Source organism: Watersipora subatra, chromosome 11, assembly GCF_963576615.1.
Source record: "Watersipora subatra chromosome 11, tzWatSuba1.1, whole genome shotgun sequence".
Classification (NCBI taxonomy): Eukaryota; Metazoa; Bryozoa; class Gymnolaemata; order Cheilostomatida; family Watersiporidae; genus Watersipora; species Watersipora subatra.
Window position 1 is genome coordinate 28,313,452 of NC_088718.1, and position 23,712 is coordinate 28,337,163.

Below are 23,712 nucleotides of genomic sequence, written 5' to 3' on the forward strand. Positions count from 1 at the left end.
TTCCTGTCTCGTTCAGAAGCCACACTTCCCATCTTGTTCAAGAGTCTCTCTTCCTGTCTTGTTCAGAAGCCACACTTCCCATCTTGTTCAAGAGTCTCACTTCCTGTCTCGTTCAGAAGCCACACTTCCCATCTCGTTCAAGAGTCTCACTTCCTGTCTTGTTCAGAAGCCACACTTCCCATCTTGTTCAAGAGTCTCACTTCCTGTCTCGTTCAGAAGCCACACTTTCCATCTTGTTCAAGAGTCTCACTTCCTGTCTCGTTCAAGAGCCCTACCTGGAAGACGTAGGTGGTAGCGAGTTGGAAAGTGAAGCCGGAGGCTGTGAGTTCACAACATGTGAGATATGATCATTTTCCCAACCTCTAACCATGGTTTCGGACGAATAGACAGACACAAGAATGAGCAGACAGACACAAGGACGAATAGACAGACACAAGAATGAGCAGACAGACACAAGGACGAGTGGACAGACACAAGGATGAGCAGACAGACACAAGGACGAGTGGACAGTTACAAGGATGAACAGACACGGCCCTTATTATTGTGAAGATTATAGGTAGTAAAAATGGTGTTATCTATGTACTTGCACATGTGCATGCAAAGATGCTTTACCAATTTTCTTTACTGATTGAAAACAATGCATTTAAATATTAGATACCCCAACATGCATCAAGAAGAAATCAACAGGGTTGAATGAGTTTTTATCAAAATAAGACTGTTTATGCGCAGGCTAATTTAGGCTGGCAAACGGTCTAGAATTTACTCCATAATCCAAGGCTGAATACACCTGTAATTAGATGCTTTCTGTTCTCAATACATGTATGTTCTTGTAATCAAAACAAGCGTTTATATTCAAGAGCTTTGAACATAAATTTAAATTGCTATTTATATTTGCATTTGTAAATATTTAGTTTGGTTGCCACTGAGCATTTGGCTGTTGTTCAAACAAACTTGACATGTGACATCGCAGGTGCTTGTTAGATGCTCTCAGATGCTTCCTGCATGTAGTGTTCGAGTTGTGATTATAGAACCTGCCCATTTTTCTACTAATTATGATTTTTTATGAATAGAATATTCATTGCCAGGTTGGCCTCAATGACAATTGGTAGCCGGCAGTCTCATCGGCATATACCTCGTGATGTATCATTAAAAACTAAAAACCGAGTTTTTTGTAAATACTTGTATATCTCTGTAAATACATATTGCGTGCAGGCCACAGTAACTAGGCCACAGTAACGAGGCAACAGTAACTGTTATTTAGAGGACTACTCCAAATTGATGAATGCAGGTAGGCTGTATACAATTGCTGTTCACTTACCCCAGTCAACAATAGATGTCCAGTTATTTGTCTCCATTAAATCTCTTTCTGCTTGCTGATTAGACTGGGTGTATACATTATAAGCAATTTGGTTTATAACTTTATTATAAAATGGTATTATTATTATTTATCACTTTAAACTTTGTTATAAGTTTTCGGCATGTAATGAAAACCATCCCTTTTGTTGATGATTTGTTAATGGCAATAAAAGTTATACCTACATGCATGCATTATGTGTTGTACATTCTCATCCACTCTACAATAAGGTTCCGTGCCAATGCCATGTACTATCTGCTAGTATTCGACGGATACTGCTGCCAAAGAGTTGCTACCCCTTGTCAGCTTTTAGCTGAAATTATGGTGTTCACTGTAACAGTTTAATAAAGCAATTGGGATTTTTATTTCGTTGTCAAGAATCACATTTCAAAACAGACTTTAGCATGATCACTTATGGCTTCTATTAAATTAATCATATCTGTGAGCTTTAGCCATCAATTTTGTTGTTTTTGAGTTCACACAGATTTGAAGAATCTTCTCATATTCACCAACGTTATAAAACTACACTTGGTCAGACTTTCTGCATTTGGTCTCGCAAATTCCTGGTTTTTAATACAAAATCTTAATGTATCGAAAGACAAGTGGAGAGAACTCCAAATTATATAACTATTAAATATTATTAGAAAACTCTGAATTTATAAAGTTCTTTATTTGAATTTTTTATTAAAATTTAGTGTAATTAAAATGAGAGAACTAAAGACAGAAAGGACATTTTTTGCTAACACTGATATTGTACCTCATGGAGTTGTGCGCCCATTAACAGATGGTTGCATCTAACTCACGCTTGTATACGAGATGGACAGCTCACTATTCAAGTAGTTTAGAGCGAGTAGGCAACCTTACCAAACCGAGAGGCATCAGTAATGCATAACCTATACTGCTGTAACTCATCCTTGTTCCTATCTAAACTGCCAGGGGGTAAGCCTGAGCATGGTTATGGGAGGAAATTTTTTTGAATAATTCTTGTCAAACTTAAGAACGAGCTTACCTAAAAGCAGAAGTTTGCATCTCCTGCTTTATAGGTTAACTAGCAGGTTTTGTTGGTAACCATGGCAAAACTACATTGTTGCTATAGAACACAAGCTAAAGTATAGGAACTATCAAAACCTAACCTTAAATAACATACCGTAGCTTTTATGCCTTCTACATTACTCACTTAAATTTTAGTGGCTGTAAGTTTTCCTAATTAGCGATCTGTTACCAGGTGTGAGCTCAAATTTAAAAAGCTTGCTATGCGTTTCCATAATAGTGCGGAGTTGTCTTCCTACATGATGCTTCACACATCCTCACAAATGCGTGCGCATCGCTCAGGCTTTTGTCATTTGTAATTCAAAACCTAGCAACTGGTAAATAAAGAGGCGTGACTGACCAATGAAAAGCTATTGTGATTATAATCGTGCACAATGAGCTATCCTAATGGCATGACAATGCCTGTGAATAGTTTAGTTTTAAGACCAGAGAACGCAAGACACAAAGAGAAGGTTGAAACGCCTGCAGTTTAGTTTTGAACAAAATCAATTGCGCCAAACAGTCATACAAGAAAAGAGAGCTTGACCTAAAGTCCTATACATTAAACCACTTGTAAATCTCGCAGCACGTGTGAAAAGTGTCAAGCGCTGCCAAACAGACAGCTGCTTTCGAAAGGTTAGTAGCTTCATTTCGTACGCTTGCTGTAAAGCATTTCTCTCGGTGACATTGTCGATACACGCTACTGGCTGCTGCGTAAAGCCATTAGCAAAAGGCGGCTTGTAGGCATCAGTGATTATGGCTGGGCTTTATGGTATTTGGCTATTTGTACTTTTTTGTAATCTTTTAATTCCGGGTGGTCTTTGGTAGGCAGGTTGAGAGAGCCTGTTTATGCTTGTCAAGTTGACATAGGTGTCTTTAGTTACTAGCTACTTTTGTGTTTTGGGTGGTCTTCAGTAGGCAGGTTGAAAGAATATACCAATGTTTGTCAAGTTGACATAGGTGTCTTTAGTTACTAGCTACTTTTGTGTTTTGGGTGGTCTTCAGTAGGCAGGTTGAAAGAATATACCAATGTTTGTCAAGTTGATATAGGTGACTTTAGTTACTAGCTATTTTTGTGTTTTGGGTGGTCTTCAGTAGGAAGATTGAAAGAACTTACCTATGCTTGCCAAGTTGACATAGCTGTCTTTAGGTACTAGCTATTTCTTCATTGGCATGTACTAAAACTACCCTTATTATTGTCTAGAAAACGAAGAGAAGCAGAAGTTAGCTATGTGCGGTGGTGGAGAAGTGGAAGATTCCAGTGCGGCAACGAAAGAGGGGGAAGAGACCAAATATGGTGAGCTAAGGCTATAGTTCCTAAGTAAGGACGGTGTAGTCAAGCAATAACCTGACAACTTGTCACTATCTGTTTCATTCCATGTTAAAACATCAAAATTCTTATTAAAATATTTTATAGCATCATAAAATAGCACTCCCACAAGAAGCTATTGTAGAAACTCCCGCTACAGTGATGGATAAGCATCCTTCAAAGTTTACAGTAGGGTTTATGAAGGTTTGAACTAGCACCAAGTTTTACTACCTACATATAAACAATGATCTAAATACTTTTAAAAATGAAAATTGATGGACGAGCTTGAGTTCTAAACATACTCCTATAGCCTAGTTACGAGTTCGGAGACTATGTTTGCAGCGTGATTATCGTATGTAAGTGAAGTTGGTTTCATCTGGTTTATGAAGCAGTCTAGTGGCCCACATAAGCATATTTTTAGCTATGTAATTGCAAAACACTGTCAGCCAGCCATGTCAAATCTCCCTGGCTACTACTTCAAAAAAAATAAAACTTTAACGAGGAGGAAGTAATTTTTTGTGATAAACCCAAGCAGGTGTTACTCCTTTCACAATGGCTAATAATACTTCATCTTTTTAATTTTTTACCATCGGTAACTTTAAGACAAAAAATGCCGTATCGCTACCTACGAATACTAAATCTGCAGCAGTATTGTTACCTGCGAATACTAAAGCTGCGCTATAATTATTACCTGCGAGTACTAAAGCTGCACTAGTAGACGTTAGTAACTAATGGCTGTGTGCCATAAGGTATACACTGTTAGTGCACTATTGCATCATGAGTCATGGTATCTCCATCATCAATAGCCTGCATAAGCGGTCACAAGCAACTAACTATCCCATGCCAGCAAACACTGTCAACAATAGCTCTTGCTGGTACTTTAGCTAGAAGAAAACTGGAGTGAAGTCATTAGCTTTCCCATCAGTATTTAAATTAAATTTGTTCCTCACATCATTTGGTTGATAGCTGGAGGCAGTCGTTTGCGAGGTTTGCAACTGGGCAGTACGAGGTTTGCAACTGGATATTTCCCGGTATTGTTGAGTAGTGAAGTGAAACCTGCAAAGATCGATATCTATTCAATACAAAAATGGATTTCATATGCACAAAACCAATACTGAATTACCGTATGTTTATAAAGGACGATAGCAACTATTGAATAGTTGTTAGTGAATGTTGTGAGCTGGCGACTTTCTAAAGAGACCTCGGTACGACTAGCTTTAAATTTAATTTGTAATCGAACTGTTGTCTGTAAAAGGCCGCGACGAGATTTTACTATAGCTATGTTTCCGTTGTGCGGATGATGAGGAGTTGTGCACACTTTGAGTTATCGTGTAATAAATGTTTCAATGAACATTCACATGATGCGCATTAGCGGGTGTTTTTAAAAAGACATGGAATTCTGGATCAGAAGTCATAGTCTAGGACAGAAGTCATTCGAAGAAGTAGCGACTGAAGTATGGAAATATTTAAAATGGAACACCATTTCCTTGCGCACCATTCACAAGTGCTGTTTCCATCTTTCACCAGCATGAAACACTCGAGAAAACTTGCTTGACTCGCGCGTTTGTGGTCTAACGGATGACACAGACATACGGGATTAATTGCGTCATGAAAACATGGTATATGATACCGTTTTTTTGTTTGTTTTGATGCGTGTGCTTGTGTTGCTTCAAGCAGAAACATTGCATTTGTACATCGGAGACAGTTACAAGTGCCAAGTAGCTGTTTCGTCGCTGGCTTTGCTAAGTTATGTAATAGTTTCTACAGAAACAGCCCAACAGACTATTGACCCGTCTGACATCCTTTCCATCAATATTTAAAGTAAACATTCCCTATCAAACTGCTACATCTCCTTGATGGGTGTTGGCAAGGAATAAATACTACGGCTGAGAAGGAATGCAAAGTTACAGATGTGTAGCATTTTACTAACAGAAAGCTAATGGCCTTTAGTTATTCCTAATCAAATCATTTTAAAAACTAGTTTTACAAAAGATTATATTGACAAAAAATAATGACAATATTCAAAGATTTCAACTGTCACAAAGAATATTCAACTGTCACAAGGGATATTTCAACTGTCACAAGGGATATTTCAACTGTCACAAGGGATATTTGGTTTTTGTTGAAGCTAGAGTGTAGTAATTTCTATTTGGCCAAGTCCTACAAATTTCCTATGATGAAAATAAAATAAAAATAGTGTGAAAAGGAGGGAAGCAAAGTTACAACCATATGGGTAGCATTTTATTGGTAGATATTTATTCGTAGCCAAATCACACCATGCACCACATTTCCATAGTTTTAGGCTCTACGTATGCCTTTTTGTGTGAGAAAAAACATGGACATTTCCAACCCAATATAGAAAAGGTTTTAGCGGTGTGTCACTCATTGCAGCGATTCCATCAAGTGCTATTATCTGAATACGTGAAAAATTAAATCTTTAGGACTCTAGATAATAGTTCTTCTAATCTTTGATTGTTTAATATCCTAGTTACAAATGCCAAACAGTGTTATCCCAATATTGCACCATTTTAAAATATCTATGTTAATAAAACTCCACTTGACACAGTGAGCCTGTGAGCGTATGCTAGTCTGCGTAAAGCCATACGCTTCCACATATTTTGCTCAACTTCTTCCAAACCTTACACACTACATACCATTCTTTACGCTGCTAAAATATTTGATTTTAAAACTCTGTCTGGCTTCTGAGAACCAGCGTCTTATACACCCATACGCTATCTGATTGAGTATGGAAGAAACCTCAGGCTTACTTCTTAGGTTACTATTAGTGACTAGCAAATTGCACAAGCATTCTAATTATACAGCACTTGTTAACATTGTTGTTAATAAGTGCTGTTAACAACAATGTTAACAAATGTGTTAACAACTGATGTTAACATAATTTTTAACATCAGTTGTTAACACCAACTGTTAATACAGTGAACCCTTACTTATATGAAGCCAGCATTGAGAAGAGCAGAAATCATTATTTTAACTCTTGAAATTTTCTTGAAAATCAATTCCGACTTTAAAGAGTTACTGTTATTTGGAGAGAGTAACTTTTTACAATAATATCCAAAGTAACATAAAAGTATTGCTGAATCAATGGATGAATTTGTTAGTTTATACTCCTAAACACCTTCTGCATGAGTAAATCATCTTAAAGCTGTATGTTATTATAATCTATAGTTATTATAATCTATAGTTACTATAATCTATAGTTATTATAATGTATAGTTATTATAATATATAGTTATTATAATCTATAGTTATTATAATGTATAGTTATTATAATCTATAGTTATTATAATCTATAGTTATTATAATCTATAGTTATTATAATCTATAGTTATTATAATCTATAGTTACTATAATCTATAGTTATTATAATCTATAGTTATTATAATCTATAGTTATCATGACGGAAGACTTTTTTGGCCAATAAAACATTACAAATTTCAGTTGATCGTCTCAGATCCAAAGAATATTTTGAAACTAGTAATCAAAATCAATGTACAATGTCAGCAATTATTTATTTTGAATTAAAAGTTTAGTATTAATAATTTTTCAAAGTTTTTTATAATTTGCACTTATGGTATATTAATTTTATTATAAGACATTCGTAAGGATTTTAAAGTAGAAATTACAACACCCTATCTTAATTAAAAGCCAAATATCTCTGGCTTTTAATTAATATCCCTATGTAATTAAAAGCCAGATTACAAGCTGTAGCTAGTGTTATCTTCACCACCGGCTACGCTATAGGTACAAATTATCTATATTGACTCTTTAGCTGCTTGGATGACTCCCGCTTTACACCGCATGTTGGATGACATACAAACTACATCTAGTTTACAAAATCAATAGCCACTGATCCAGGGCTATCTATTGTTAATCGTAATAATTGATCAATAGAGATTTATTGATCAGCTACTGGCCAGTCACGAGCTGGGCCAAACGATGACTAGCTTGTAAGTCGTGGGAAACAAACAAATGTGACAACAGTTCAAACCCGCAAGTCAAGTGAGTGTTGTCACTCGCAGAAGTTTGCTGGATGTTTCATGCTTGCGAAAGATGGAAACGACATTTGCGAATGACATGCAATGACATGCTGTGTGAGCTATTCAATTTTTAACATTTAGCATACTTCCATGCTCCACCATTTCGATCTGAGTGAGACAAGAGTGGCAACTATGCCCGCGCACAATTCCAAATCGGCATTATCCGCACAATCTCAATATAGTGTCTATTCAAGTGATTGTAAATAGAAATTTGAATGTACCTCAAATCTAAGTATATTCGTACCTCGTAAAATCCTGTTAGCTACGATTCTTGTAGTTGTTCCATGGTTTGTTTAGTTTTAACAGTTCCTGGGCTAATTATAACTTTCCTTTTTTATACTTCAAATTTATAGTTGTAATTCGCCAAGATATCAAATCTTTCGACCAAATTGTTTCGATCTAAAGTCATTTATGTCAGTAGCTATATTGTTATCAATCTTCCATGGCATCGACCTTGTTGACCTTGTTGCCGATCAAATGTGTGCCAAGGACAACAGTGTTCAGACTTTTGAACAAATTCCTATCTATATGAGGTTCCTTTGTATTTACGTGTATATGCATTCCTAGAGTCCCTAAATAGACAGCTCCTGCTATTAAAAATGGCATAGCTGCTGCAGACGGCAGGCAGTAATTTTTAGCCACAATAATTCGAAAGAAACAAAATTCAAAGCTTACAGCACCTTGAATGTTTTGACAGAGGTCTGAGTGGTTATATTGTAGCAACCTTGTCAAAAAAACATAAACACTAGTACGCCGGAAGACTCGACTACAAGAGTTTGTCAGGTGTGCCAATAAAGCACAGAGTATAAGTATGTGCACAATAATTCTATAAAACTGTAAGGCAAATGATTAGCGTAGGTAGTAAGTGTGCCAGGTTGCCATACCAAATGTTGCGGGCTCGAATCCTGTGCGAGGCAATCTTTTTTCCCAACCTTCAACTGTGGCTTTAGACAGACAGACAGACAGACAGGCTTGCATTATAGAATAGATCTCTATGACACAAATATTCCTGAGCTTTTTTCATAAAGTTAGTATTATTGCTTCACATCAGATGATTGTGTGTCCCTTAGAATACCCTATTCACCTTGCAATATTTCTGTATTAATGAGAGCCATTTTGTTCAGTAGAATGCTGAGTGTGTGTTTTGTCACTTCCTAATAATCACCATAGCAACTTCAAAATAGAGGGTGAAGGTATTAAATCTAAATTGCCAACTTACCGATGAAATAATAAAATGGTGATATAATAGAAGCTAAAGTGGAGGGATTATAACAATACTAGCACGCTTATAATTTTCTTATCGCTGGTAGATTATATTCCATTTCTATTGCTGTCGTTTCTTTCATGGTGTTGAGTGCTTAGTTGCTAAGCGCTTTCAAGTGTGAACAGCCAAACTTATTAGCTTCTTAGCGGTTAGGTAATATGAGCAGAGGATTACAGTTCCCCACCACTATTATTACATCATAATTGATAAGCTACTTATATGGTTATTTAATTTACTTCCTAAAATGTATTTTTTGCTGACTTCGTAAAGTGCTTTCACCAATATTGTGTTGTGAAAATAACACTTTTCTATTGCCGATTGACTGAAGAGTCATGCAGGTTACTATCTGTTGAATTGGGTGCGAGGAACTTGTACCTTCTACTGCTCAGGGCTGGTTAATAGCCATCGGAAAGAAGGGTTAAACATCAGATGTTAGAGCAGAACATCCTTAAGGCTGGTTCACACCGTATTGCCGCATGTCTGAGTTGTCCTCTCGTCATTCATCGTCGAATACGTACACCATAAACTAATAGAATCGACGAAGCAGCGCGGATACGTCGGGAAAGTTTACAGCTATTAAACCTTTCCGATATTTCGCCGAGCATCTAACCAGTCTCTAAAATATGCGTCATTTTGGCGATGGTAATGTCGTATATAGCGCGATTTATTCCTGTTTATGATAGTTGTCGGGATTCTAGTATTTGATTCGAACAAAGAGGTTCCTTTGAGAAAAATTAAAAAGAAAAATGAGATCACTCTGTTGTGGAGTGATCAGTGCTGATGCAAATGTAGATGGATTTGTGATAGTGTGAGCATTGTTATCGTCGACGATCACCGACGATTTCAGAAGTATTGCGGCATCAACGCTGAGATACGGCCATATAGTGTGAACCAGCCATTAAAAGTACGAGCTGTTGTTAGCCGTGGAGCAATGATCAATCGTGAAGACGAAGAAAATGCATTTGCCATCACAACAACTTGGTTATGTGAATCGGTGTTTTCATCTCTTTTATATATTAGAAATAAATTTATATCATAATACAGTCAATCCTGAAAATGATCTGCGCGTTTCACTTACCAACAAGAAATCACATTTTGATCAACTAATGGAAAAGGAGACAGGGAAAAGTCATCAATCGTAAAGTGAGTGGTTTGTTTTATATGCTGCTGTTGGGTGAAAACAGCAGCATATAAAACTTCATATAAAACAGCATCTTCTTAAAATGATCTTCCAATAACATGTTGTTTTCATATATTCCGAGTATGTCTGTTTTTTATTATGTTTTGAGCCTTGTTGTTTTATTTAAAACAAGGGGGTGCAAGATTGCTCTTGTCAGTCGTAGGAGGTTCGTCAATAAAAATGAATAGGGAAGTGCTGTCTTAGAGGGCATCAATTAACAAACAACCAGTGCTTAACTTGGATAATAACTATTATTGCACTAATATATTTTATTGATTACAGACAGAAAATATGATATTTCCAATTTTAATTTTTTAATTTCCTGCAACCTGTTCAAAGATTTGTAATAAAGCATTAATTTTGAATTTGGCTAATAATCAATGAATTGGAATGTTCCTTTCAGTTAGTAATACTAGCTTCATATGGTTCAAGAAATTATATTTTAGAAAAATCAAAAATTAAGAACGCATGTCTCTTTAGTCTTGTCTAAACCAACATGGGCCGACAACTAACTCTATCAAGCTTATAAACTAACATTTACAAATGGGTATGCTTACATATATACATACCTACATGTGTATCTTATTATCAACTTCAATTGCTTACACTGTATTGCTTTGTTTCTGTATGTAGATGTTCTTAAGTCCTTATATTATGTTAGCACTAGTTATTGACTAGTGTCTAGTGTGACTCATGTTACGTTTTTAACTGCAGTCATTATGTTGTCAAGAGTCAAGATATGCACACTAGTCAGTAGTTAGGAGTACAAGCTCTGTACACTAGTCAGTAGTTAGGAGTACAAGCTCTGTACACTAGTCAGTAGTTAGGAGTACAAGCTCTGTACACTAGTCAGTAGTTAGGAGTACAAGCTCTGTACACTAGTCAGTAGTTAGGAGTACAAGCTCTGTACACTAGTCAGTAGTTAGGAGTACAAGCTCTGTACACTAGTCAGTAGTTAGGAGTACAAGCTCTGTACACTAGTCAGTAGTTAGGAGTACAAGCTCTGTACACTAGTCAGTAGTTAGGAGTACAAGCTCTGTACACTAGTCAGTAGTTAGGAGTACAAGCTCTGTACACTAGTCAGCAGTTAGCTGTACAAGGTTTGTGCACTAGTCAAGATTACAAGCTTTGCATACGCATGTGGATGAGAGCGCAGTCTCCCGTTTGTTTTTAGCTTTTATCACCATATCGCAAGATCAGATGATAAGAGTATATTTGTTAAGATTGTCAGTGTCATCCAATATGACCAGTTGTAAATACACTTTTGTGAGTTGCATTATTTATAGCACAGACCCAGTGTCACATGCATGCATGATTCCATAGAGATTGGTCTTGCATACTTTAGTGAGCGTGAAAGGCGAGTGACACAACCATAAAATATTTCACAATTCCATAGAATTAACATCGATTGCTCTATGACATGATATGAAATAGAAGCTTTTTTACCACAAATTAACCAGTTTTCACAGAATGTCTATGGCAATTGTTTTTTCTGACGTATGTCAGAAGATGGTGAATAGGGCCTTTTAGTTGCTAGAGTATATGACTTCCAATTTAAATGTCATCCATTGGGTATAACTGTACAATAGTACGTGTCTCAATGGTGACAGGAAGAGAAGCTATCAGCAAATAATAAGTTGTTTGACCGATGCAATGATTTTACTGGTTACCTTTATTATGCTTACAACTTATTGTTTGTGTTTGGCAAGGCAATCTTAACTCAATAACATTTTATCATGCATTTAGCTAAAGGCTAGGTTCACACTATATATTGGAGTTGTCCTCTTGACGGTTATTCGTCGACTATGGACACCATAAACTGATGAAATCCCCAAGGCAACTTGGATACGTCGGCAAAGATTACTGTTGTCAAACATTCGCGATAGTTTGTTGAGCATCTTCGGCATTGTGCACCACGTCGAGGATGGTGATTGGCTGTTACTTATTGCTTGATCCATATTTTATTTCATGAAAGTCGCTGCGGGACTAGTATTACATTTTTTCCGCAAGCATATTGTATAATAAGAATTCTATGCCACAGACAACTCGCTGATGTAACTGCTGAACTATTCACTGATGTAAAGGTGACTGAATTTTGTGATAACATGAAAATCGTTATAACAGATGATTACTGAAGTATTCTGGGATTAATACCGACATTACTGAAGTATTCTGGGATTAGTGCTGCCATATAATGATATAGCATGAACCATCCTTAACCATTATAGTATTATCGTTGTGGACTATCGCGAAGAGTTAAGAGAACAAACAGCTGTCTCTACTAGTTCTCTATTGTGTGTTCTACAAGTACTTGAAAAGAACTCTTGAGCAAACATATGGCTAGCTTGATGAAGGCTTAACTTATAACAACGCTTGATTCTCACTGAATACGATTTATATGCGGCTCTGATATGTTTTACAATTATAGTCAAAAACAGTTCATACAGATTTAGTGAACAATATATTCAAACTCAGTAGTCCTCTTTTGATCTGTACTGTCGTTCATCATTTGTGTGTCCAGTTATATCGTTTAAAATCTACGAACGATAAATCCGCTTCGTACTGTTGTGAACTCTGAATCACCAGCTATGCAGACATGCGAACTAACCACTACGCTATGTAGTTCTTGCTATACTATGAAACAACTGTGAACATAGTTATGCAGCGCTTGCGAAAATACTATTGGTTACAATTAGCACGCTTAAAGATCATGTTTGTGTGAGAGATTATGACGTGTAACGTCTAGCTGACTGCACAGCTCTTATTCTAGTAAAGATTTAGACTAGTTTAAGTTACTAGCTTAAGTTACTAGCTTAAGTTACTTAAATTCATTGGGTAATTATATTATTACTCGTGCAACGCCGGACATACATCTAGTCTTATATATATATATATATATATATATATATATATATACATATACATATATACAATCATGTTCCCTGATCGTAGATCATATTAAAAACTTTCCATTGACTGTGAAAGCACTTAGAAGAATAGTACAATTCCTTCTGAACTGAATATCATATTAATGCTCTAAGCTTGTTGAAAACAATAAAAACAGACATTAAATACAGGAAATAGTCTTTTTTATACCTTTTCAAAGAAGTGATATTTTAGAGGTAACTAAATAAACATAATGGTTGATGTAAACTGAGTCTTATAGCGTGTACATATTTGTTATTAATAGAAAATAAAGTACTACTACTAGTGTCAAACTCTTATTGCTGATGAGAAGAAATATTTTAGCTTTGTCTATTTCTTAGCCTTTATTCCCAAGAACTACAATCAGTCTGTCAATAGAAACTGTCAATAGAAACTAATGTTCTGTCAGCAGCCATATTTTTTTCAAAGTCAGTTTGAACCGCCCTTAGTATTTCAGTGATAGCTCAAGGATGAGTCCAATTAGCTTGCAACTTTGGAATTATACTAAAAACGTGTTACTTGGAAAGCAATAACAACCAAAGCCAAGATTGCGAAAGTTTGGCAGCTGTTTAGTTGTTAGTACAGTAACATCAGGCTGTTTTATCTGAGCTCTGACACAGGTGATAATGTAATGGCCAGCTCAATGGTATTGAATAACAAGCAAGGAGATAAGAAATGTAATGTTCTATGATTGTAGACATTTGTACCGCTTGGTGGAACATATGTTTGCATATATTTGCAATGGCTAGGCTAAACTGCCTAAACAAGCAATCTCTTAAAGAGAGAATAATTTATGATATCTGCTCAGCTTAGGGCAATCAGAGGCTGTGCTTGTTTTGAAAGGGCATGGTTGCTCAAAAAATGGTTGTAAGATCTAGGCTGGAAATGTCTGAGTCCGTGATAAGTGAACATCAATGGCTGGAGACATGAATAGTTGCTGAGAGCGATTTCAGGTTGGAGGAAATTCCTGTCACCACCAGTGGTCCGACCTGTTGTTTGCAGATCAAAGGTTTCAGACCACTGTCAGACAGACGATGGACAGAATACAGACAAACATTGAGATTCATTTGCAAGGGGTCAACCATGTCAAGTTTTAAAAGATTTTATCAGAAAGTATAAATATTTTTCAATCATTTGAGATTTTGTTTGCTGCTATAGGTGATCTGACTGCAAGGAGGTTCAAGATTAAAATCAACTAAACTTGATCGCAGTTTAAACGCTCAGAAGCAAAGGCATGCAAAAACTTCCCTAAAATGACTTGATAAGCCGTGCATATTGTTTATAAGTGATAAACAACGGCATCACGTACTCATATGTTCACACAGCATTTGGAGGAAAACACTAGAAAAAATTCTAGGCGACCTATCTTTAATCATTTAGAATATTTACATAATATAGTAAAGTGTCTGAGGCTAGATTTGAAATTTTATTCTAACAATCATGACTCGATACAAAATAAAATATATGCCAATAGAGACGTGTAATACTGCAACTTGAACGCAATAGTCAATATCATGAGAAGGGAAAGCAAGAAATGTGACTATCGACATCATTTCTGGAGAAGTTTTTCTTCTGGTCGTTTTAATAGCGAGCAAGTTTTGCTGAATTTAAACATAAAACATCCTGGCAGTCGGATCAACGAAACAACAAACAAAATCCTAAATGATAAAAATAGTTGACATTTCTGATATAATCCTTTGAAATTGGATGTGAGTAACCATTTAAAGATGGCCGCTACCGCCAGCCTCAGCATCTGTTTATAACTATCCATCAATGATCGTTTCACAGTTCCAAAATCACTCTAAATGTTTCTTATATCTTTAACTAACCAATACTTAATGAGAAAGACGTATTATTTTAGCTTTAGACCACGAGTGGTTATAAAATGCTTGTATAGTACAATAATATCATTTAGGCATTTACAAAATTTTATTTTGTACTGACCAAAAAGATCTACTGAACAATTGTATCGCTAACTCTTTTAATATTCTGTCAAAGTGATTATAATTATTAGCAGTGTCTTTAGATGTCAGTCAATACCATAGATATATATATATATATATATATGTATATATATATATATATATATATATATATATATATATATATATATATATATATATATATATATGTAGGTATATATATCTATGGTCAATACACAAAGACACAAATATGTTAATGCTGCAAATAAAAGTTTTTTTTCAAAAATGTGACATAAAAATGTTACAAACTTTTCCAATAATAACATTTTTAAATATTATTTTATTTTGAAGCCAGTTTAGGACCTGCCGCTCTGACGAATGTTCGGCCATGTTGGGCTACTCAAGGTCATACACTGTCCAATGTATTAATTTCCCCAGTTATTAGAGTAGATATTCGGTGATACACATATAACAACAATAGTTCATGTCTGTCATGATGATCAATTGTAAATTGTTGCATGTGGAGATAAACTCTGATTAAAATTAAGCTATCCATCATGTAATGATTTTCATCAAATGTATGAACCTTGATGCTTTAAAAATCTGCAAGTTTTTTTTACAAAGTTTATAACCTACACTTTAAAGAAAACATCAAATATTTATCGAATTACAGGAAATTCACGAGAATACGACCCAACATTCAACGGTCCAATAAAAAAGAGAGGATGTACAGATGTAATTTGCTGCATTCTCTTTGTCATTTGTATTGCTGGAATGGTTGTGGTGGGAGTTTTGGGTAAGTAACAAACAAAATTCATTACATATTTCTAGATTAGTTTATTGCTTAATGCTATGTTACTGCTATTGTGTATTATTGCTATATTGGTTTATTGTTTAATGACATTGTGTATTGCTGTATTGGTGTATTAGGGGGGGCTTCTCCATAGCATGTAATATGTGAAGAGATTTCAACTGGATTTCAACCATGACCAAACCTGCAGGTTTGTCACTAACAGATTGGCTGTTCCATTTGAGGAAATATAGTGATAGTTGCTGTCGCTCTTCAAATTAACGAAGGTTTTTGAACCTACTAGAGAAGATCTCCTTTATATGAAACATTTTTTTACCAAAATTCAATTGACCAAATTACATGTATATTTCCGTAAATAGTCCGTATGATCGTTTTTGCAATAGTTTTACGAATATTGTAGGAATAAAGAAATAAATATAAAGAATAAGAACACCCTAAATAATAAGAATAAGAACATAAGAATAAGAAAGAATATAAAGAATAAGAATAAGAATATATGTACAGAATATATATATAAAATTATATTTTGTTCCTATGCAGTAGGGGCATAATCACTTAGTTATGTACTAAATGTGCCCATAATGTAGCTACTGAGGGTTGGCAAAAGCTTGAAATGATACACGTTGGCTACTCTGCCCTCGTCTACTACAATTACAATAGAGCTAAGGCTCTCTTATCTGCTCATATATCAGTTTTTCCTTGTTGATCTTTAGGTCAAGTACCATTAGCTTATCAAAGAGTGCTTTACTGACTTAGGCCACACCTTAGCCAACCTGAAGTTGGACTATATGAGAAACAAAACCAACGCAATGCATTTTTGTGCCAAACTGAGCTCATCTTAGTGAACCTGAACAAACATAAATATAATCGTTTGAAATCACAATTAGTCTATTTGTAAGAGACTGCATGTTTTACCATTGACTGCATCAACTATAACCAGCTTTGTCAATAATAACTGTATCTGTGGCTATCTGAAGGTTGAGTAATCATAAGTGCTATTACCCAATCGGAACTCACCATTAATGCTATTACCCAATCAGAACTCACCATTAATGCTATTATCCAATAAAAACTCACCAGTAATGTTATTACCCAATTAGAACTCGCCATTTGCAGGTAGGTACCCAATCAGAAATAAGAAACAAACTATAGTATCCAACATGGTTGGATATTAATAGCTTGATATCATAGTTTTACTTCCTTGTTTGCCGGCATAGCATTAATCAATTACATTTACTAGTCTATAGAATACAGGCTAGTCGGTGTGAATATTAGTTAAGAGCCCATGCTAGTTTGTCTTCATCTGGTTTACACAATTAGGTTTCACTCTTGTCTAGTTGAATAAGGCTTTCTCTTTTCCGCAGACATAATCTTCTATTTTTCTAGCATATATTGTATTATCCATTTTATCTCTCACAGGGAGCCTCTTGTGTGAGAAAAAATGAGGCAGTGCCCCGCTGCTCTTTTGTGATTTTTGCTATTAACACAAAGTTGAATATCTCATTTTTCCGATGGGTAATTTTACGACTGAATTTGTAAAAATGAAGGAGATTATAAGAGTGGAACACTTGAAGCTTTGACATCATCATAGACTAAGTTTTATCATCACCATCATAGATAGGTAAGAGGAGGGGGTAAATACAGGCGAAGTGAAGACAGATAAAATAAAAAAAGTCTGATTTTATTCAGCTAAAAATGCAACCTATTGACTACCATACACTTGACTGGTTAGAAACTTCTTATCAATGGCTATTCTGTTCACAATCTCTTACTGACATAATTTTGTAGTTATATAATATATATATTTATATTTATTTAATATTTATATATTAAACAAATCTCAAAGTCTGTTATTCCAGCTATAGCTGATTAGTATCTAGCAATGAAGAATCTGTATCGCAGAAGATTTGACTTCGGAACCTCTCATTCCCCAGGCAATAAACATTTTGAGCTATCTGGGATACAATGGATTTACTGGGCAATATGAGTCATTATCTGGGTTAAAATACACATAGCACTCTGTGTTACAGCGCCATGTCACTAAAGCTTGCTCTCACGGCTCTTATTACTAAGTTCATCAATAGGGATACTAGTTTACTCAAATTAGCCATTGGCAATGTGCCAGGCTAATGGTAAGTGGCAGACGACTACATTACCTGCCACTGTTTATAAACTTTTTTTAATACCGGTGCAACGCCGGGTTCTCGGCTAGTATGAAATAAAAGAACTCTGTTAAAACAGTTATTATAATTTTAAATATTGTATTCTTTAGGGCACTCATGCAGTCCTCGACACAAGTTTTACTACTTGACCCAAGCATAGGACATATAGTTTTAATCTGTCGGTAGCCTGGTTAATAAATTCCTCAAAAAGGATTCACTCATCAAATTGGAAATTAAATATTCACTCTTAATAACATGTAACTAATGCTCCTAAGTTTCTCTGTCAAACTTGGCACAAAACAATAAAAATCTCTATTTCAGATTTGAAATTTGAATGTCTGAACAACCTAGCACAAACCTGTCGATTGTCGATATAACTTCCATACAACTCAAAGGATCACTATATTTTGACACTGGATACATAAGCAATAGTTAAAGATAAATTTCACTGTCATTCTGAGCACAAAACTTCAATTTTCAACTTTTTTAACAAAAATTTAAAGTACTTGAACAACCTGTTTTGATGTTTTTACTTTTTCTTAATAAGATATTTCAATGTCATAGAATTTTACGTTTGCATAGTATTTAGCAATTGCAAGAATTATTTCCTTCTTTAACTCAATTCCTTTTATTTAGCCTACCAAAATGGAGACCCCAAACTTCTCCTCTATCCGTCTGACTCTAATGGAAGTCTCTGTGGCTATGGTGACTATCTGTAAGTAGCAGATGAACTGATGCTTTTGACCCACGAATGAAATAACTTACAAGAAACTTAAAGTTGCCTTCTTCTGTTTTTGTTTGACTCATATGACAGGACAACTTCTGTAAGCTCATCCTTTTTTTAAATCAACTTTTTTTACTGCTAATGAAGTGAATTGATATGAATTGAATTGATTGTGGGAAAGCCAAATGTTATACCTAATGTTTCTATTGTAAGATGAATTTTTAAGATCAACAATTTATGTGGGTTACAGCCACATTTGCAGGTTACAATGTGAATATTAATACTTGCTGGGTACAATGACAGCAACCATTTTTCCTGATTACAATGACCGCACAAATTTTTCGGTTACAATGACAGTAACCATTTTTGCGGATTATCTTATCAATTGCCATATTCACGGTTTACACAAAAAGTAATTTTTAGTTTTTAAGAAAAAAGATCATATCTTTTTAAATCTAGAAAATTGTCAATAACTTTATGTCATATGTTAGAAAACTTGCACATCTTATCAATCATAAATAGATATTAACTGTAACAATACTCATATAAAAATTAAAATAGAGTTCAACAGTCGCCCTAAAATAAGTAGCATCTGCTTAAATTCCTGAACTATTATATCATATTTCAGTATATAATATTTCAGTGTTTTATTTACTAGAGATCGGCCAAATCTGTTCTTCTTTGACTTGGTTGACTGCGCTAAAGTTGGGCCTGCAATTGTAACAAATGGCTGTCCAACCAAACAGATCTGTGTGACTTCCTGTCCTACGGAATACTGGACTTGGTATGTGCAGGTAGGAGAACATATCTTATTCTGTTATTTTAATTTATAGAGCAGTATTGATGAACCTGGTATGTTTAGGTGCCTTTTTATTCTCTACTTGAACTGAATCTTTTCTACAATAAAAGCTGTGTTTGTTTCAAGCCATGGTTAGGTGTTGGGAAAAGGATTAGAACTCTTGACCATCAGATTGGTGACTCAGTGCACTAAACCTCCGTGCCAATCCATCACTTTTCATGTTATAGCATTATTGCGCATAGACTTATTATCTGTTCTTTATTGGCACAACTGTCAGCCTCTCACAGCACACTAAACTGCTCGGGTGCTAGTATTTGCGCAAAGCCAATTGTTCTAATTAAATAACCAGATTCTAGCTGTCTGCTATGAACAGACAACTCCTGTTACTAAACTCATGTAAATATATTTGTGTAAGTGAGCCGTTTGCTAAGCGTGCATGGAGCAAGTTTTTGCATTCAGCGGTTGGCTTCAGCAGTTGGTTGACTTCAGCAATTGATTGACTTCAGCAATTGATTGACTTCAGCAATTGGTTGACTTCAGCAATTGGTTGACTTGAGCGATTGGTTGACTTCAGCAATTGGTTGACTTGAGCGATTGGGTCTTCCGCTACTGGTCAACACTCACTGTGCTTTTATGCTCCAAAAACATCTCTCATAGACATCATTATTCCCTAGAAATCGGGTTCTCATACTGCCAGCAAAAATGGTACCAAGTCACATTTTGTGAATTCAAGCTAATAGTTTTGCCAGAAGCAGCTACCTAGTAAACCGGCAGGTGCTAATTATCATACTGGTTGGCCTTCTCTAGTTGTTTATCGGTGTCAGCTTACAGAGCCAAATATTACAGAACTAAAAAATCTTTTGAGGTTATTCGTAATAAAAAATTAGTTATAAAGCTTTAAAACTTAAGTCAAAATTGCATTCAATTAATTTTTTATTTGAACTAATATGAGTGACTATATTAAACAAATGATGGTAGATATTGCATCATGCAAAATTCGATACAGACAGGCTTTCACTCATGACTATCGAAACCATCAGGGGCAATGCAAATGCCATAGAAAAAGCATCATTCAAAGGAATGATGCCTTCATAGTTCAGACATCTCCAATGTGACACCTCAAACATGAAACTTAAAGGTTGACTTGCAACAAAATTTACATTACAGTTATTTGGTATCAAAAGATTCACCATGTCTTACTCTGTTGTGTTGTAGGTGCAAAATATGTGGGAACGTGATTACAAGCTCTTCAAAGCTAAAAAATGAACAGTTAATTGTAGCCACACGAGACCACCGTAGTTTGGATTCTCTATCCAAAATGGCTCAAATGGGACGTAGTTGTTACAAGATGGTTTCTGTTTACACTTTTATGCAACCTCATTCGTCGAAATATTTTCACAAATATACTTCACGCATTCAATAAAATCATGTCTATTGTTCTTACGCGTTTGTTTAATCATCATTGTAATGCTGTCGCTTTTGGCACTGGTATCTTATAACTTCCGTGAAAATTCGTTTAATTTTTTAACCTTAACTCGAAGGAATACATTTCATTGTCTGATAATCATGACAAGCCTGTTGATCACCTGTGATAATCGAAAAGTGCTGCAGAAATTATTTCCGAAGTATTGGGTCACGTGATCAGATTACAACTTGACGATTTGATCAAGCCGAAACAAAACTGTAAAGTAGCGAGCATCTATATTTGATACGGGGTCTTCGGTAAAACCCGAAGTGTTTGTCATAAACTAGTGCTACGATAAGTTTTATATTGAGCTTTTTATTGGCCTTTCAATTCACATGAGAACATCACATGACAAGACAATAACCAAATGTCATGACTACGTCAGAGAAATAAACAGGTTCCAATCTACGGCGGCTTTTCTTTTTGAGCTTTTAAGAGTTTGTAATCACATTTCCACATATTTGACACCTATAACACAGCAGAGTAAGACATGGTGAATCTATTGATACCAAATAACTGTAATGTTGATTTTGTTGCAAGTCAACCTTTAAACCATAACTGTCACATACAACTTTTATCGTATTTACTAGATAAATCAGACACATTGATTCCGATTTTGTACTCAAAATAGAGATTGGTCCACTAACTTTCAGAGTAATGAAGGCTTTTTTACAACGTTTTAATATCGGTCTCGAAAACAATACGATCGGCACAACAAGCTCCACCCATAAATACGTGGCGTAACCTAGCTTTTTAGGAACAAAAATTAGGGATGTTTAGACCGATTTAGAATAATAGAGAACAATTCTAAGTATTTTATAGGCCTTTCATAAAAGACTGAGATTATTTTACAGGCTGGATTTAGATAATAATGGGTTTTAAGACACCCATCTCTATTATTCTAAATCGGACTAAACATCCCTAACTTCTGTTCCTGAAAAAGCTAGGTTTCGTCACATATTTATGGGTGGAGCTTGTAATGTCGATTGCGTTGTTTTCGAGATGGATATTGAAACGCTTTAAAAAAGCCTTAATGACTTTGAAGGTTAGTGGACCGATCTTTATTTTGAGTACAAAATCGGAATCAGCGTGTCTGATTTACCTAGAGAGTACAATAAAAGTTGTACTAACAGTTATGGTTTAATGTGTCACATGTAGTCCCTCTAAACTTCTAAAGCCAATCCCTAATTGACATAATCTTAAATCTATGGAAGATGAAGTACACTACCTTCGCCTACTGTTGTACACATGTACAACAATCTAGACTAAACGATCTACATAAATGATCAGTGAACTTGGTTAAACAAGTGTGATTCCAGTGGCAAGGGAAATTCAATGATTGGAGACATGCCCAGTTGCATTAGCCGTTTACATTCCTGTCTCCAACAGTGGCTTATCTTGGGAATTGAACCCCTGATCAGTTGTAAGGAGGTCAGACACCTTAGACCACTAAACCACAGCAGCTCGCTAAGCTCTCATTGGAATGTTGGCCAAGTGAATAGCCAGCCTCATAACTATGATAATTTGTATTTATCAATAACCTGAGCTACTGCTCATGTGCGATAATAAAAAACAGTTATCAAATATTTCATACAAAATTACACCTCAGAAAAATAGATTTGGTCCTTTAAAAAGGCTAGCAAATTGCCTAGACTCTTTTACTATCATATCAGCTATAGTTTGCGGTAGCATTGAGCGATGTGTGGAAGCATTTTATACCAGGGCTGTTCCACTTTTAGTATGGCTTGGAGCAGATAGCAGACGGACTTGGAACAAGTGTTGCTACCGCTAGAAGAGAGACAGGTAGACAGAATATGACATGTGAAAAGGGTGAGAGCCTCTACATTGTATTCTTTTCAATCTTGTTGGTAGAACTGGATGTTATAGTTGGCAGTAGTTAGCAAGTGATTGACAGTGGTTGTTAGCTAGTGGTTGTTAGCTAGTGGTTTGTAGTGGTCAGGAAATGATTGGCAGTGATTAACAAGTGATTGGCAGGTGTTGGAAGTTGATTGGCGGAAGTTAGCAAGGAGTCAAGTCCTTACATATGTACAAGTTTGCTATCTTCTAGAGCAACCCAACCCCATCCACAACAAAAGTTCTTAGTTGGAGAAACAGCCTGAACAGCAGTGAAAATGCAATAACTTGCAGCTAAAAATATTTGGTCTCGCTTAAGCTGGTTTGGGCAGGCTTAACCTGGTTTGCCAGTTTAGCACTAGTGAATATAATTCTTACATTTATACTGGATCAACGTTGCCCTTTTGGTAGAGATGAAATAGTGCAAAATAAAACAAAGAAATTATGCAATGATCATACATTGTTCAGTTGACAATTTCAAAGAGTGTGATTGAAAAAGATGGTATTAGAATCTGTTAAAACAATCATTTTTTGATGTTGAATTTTGGTCTGAATTCAAACACAAGATGGCTATTATTGGTGCAATTTTATGGTACATATGGCATAGCACAGAATCACTTTTCGTACATGTATTGCAGTGTTTAAAGTCATTTGCTTCTCTTGAGCTGTTTTGGTATTACTGTCACCAATTTGGTACCTGTCTACAACTTGCTCTGAGTGTCAGTGTTACAACCTGCTGTGTGTGTCAGCACAGTAGCTGGCTCTGAGTGTCAGTGTCATAACCTGCTGTTCATGTCAGCGCAGTAACCGGCTCTGAATTTCAGTCTGACAGATTGCTCAAAGCGTCAATGTAACT

The 23,712-nt window shown here is 35.6% G+C and overlaps 1 protein-coding gene across 3 annotated transcripts in view; it reads left to right on the forward strand.

The window, feature by feature from the left end:
• The first annotated feature begins 2,869 nt into the window (after positions 1–2,869).
• The window catches only part of LOC137408716 (choline transporter-like protein 2), a 45,696-nt gene continuing 24,853 nt past the window's right edge, over positions 2,870–23,712 (forward strand). For all 3 annotated transcript variants that reach the window (XR_010980120.1, XM_068095293.1, XM_068095292.1), the window contains exons 1-6: positions 2,870–3,019; positions 3,588–3,680; positions 15,715–15,837; positions 18,651–18,729; positions 19,397–19,532; positions 22,742–22,832. Coding sequence is in view for 2 of the 3 variants with exons in the window: in XM_068095293.1 (XP_067951394.1) it covers positions 3,614–3,680; positions 15,715–15,837; positions 18,651–18,729; positions 19,397–19,532; positions 22,742–22,832 (496 nt within the window). In the remaining variant the exon portion in view is untranslated. The remainder of the gene's footprint in view (positions 3,020–3,587; positions 3,681–15,714; positions 15,838–18,650; positions 18,730–19,396; positions 19,533–22,741; positions 22,833–23,712) is intronic.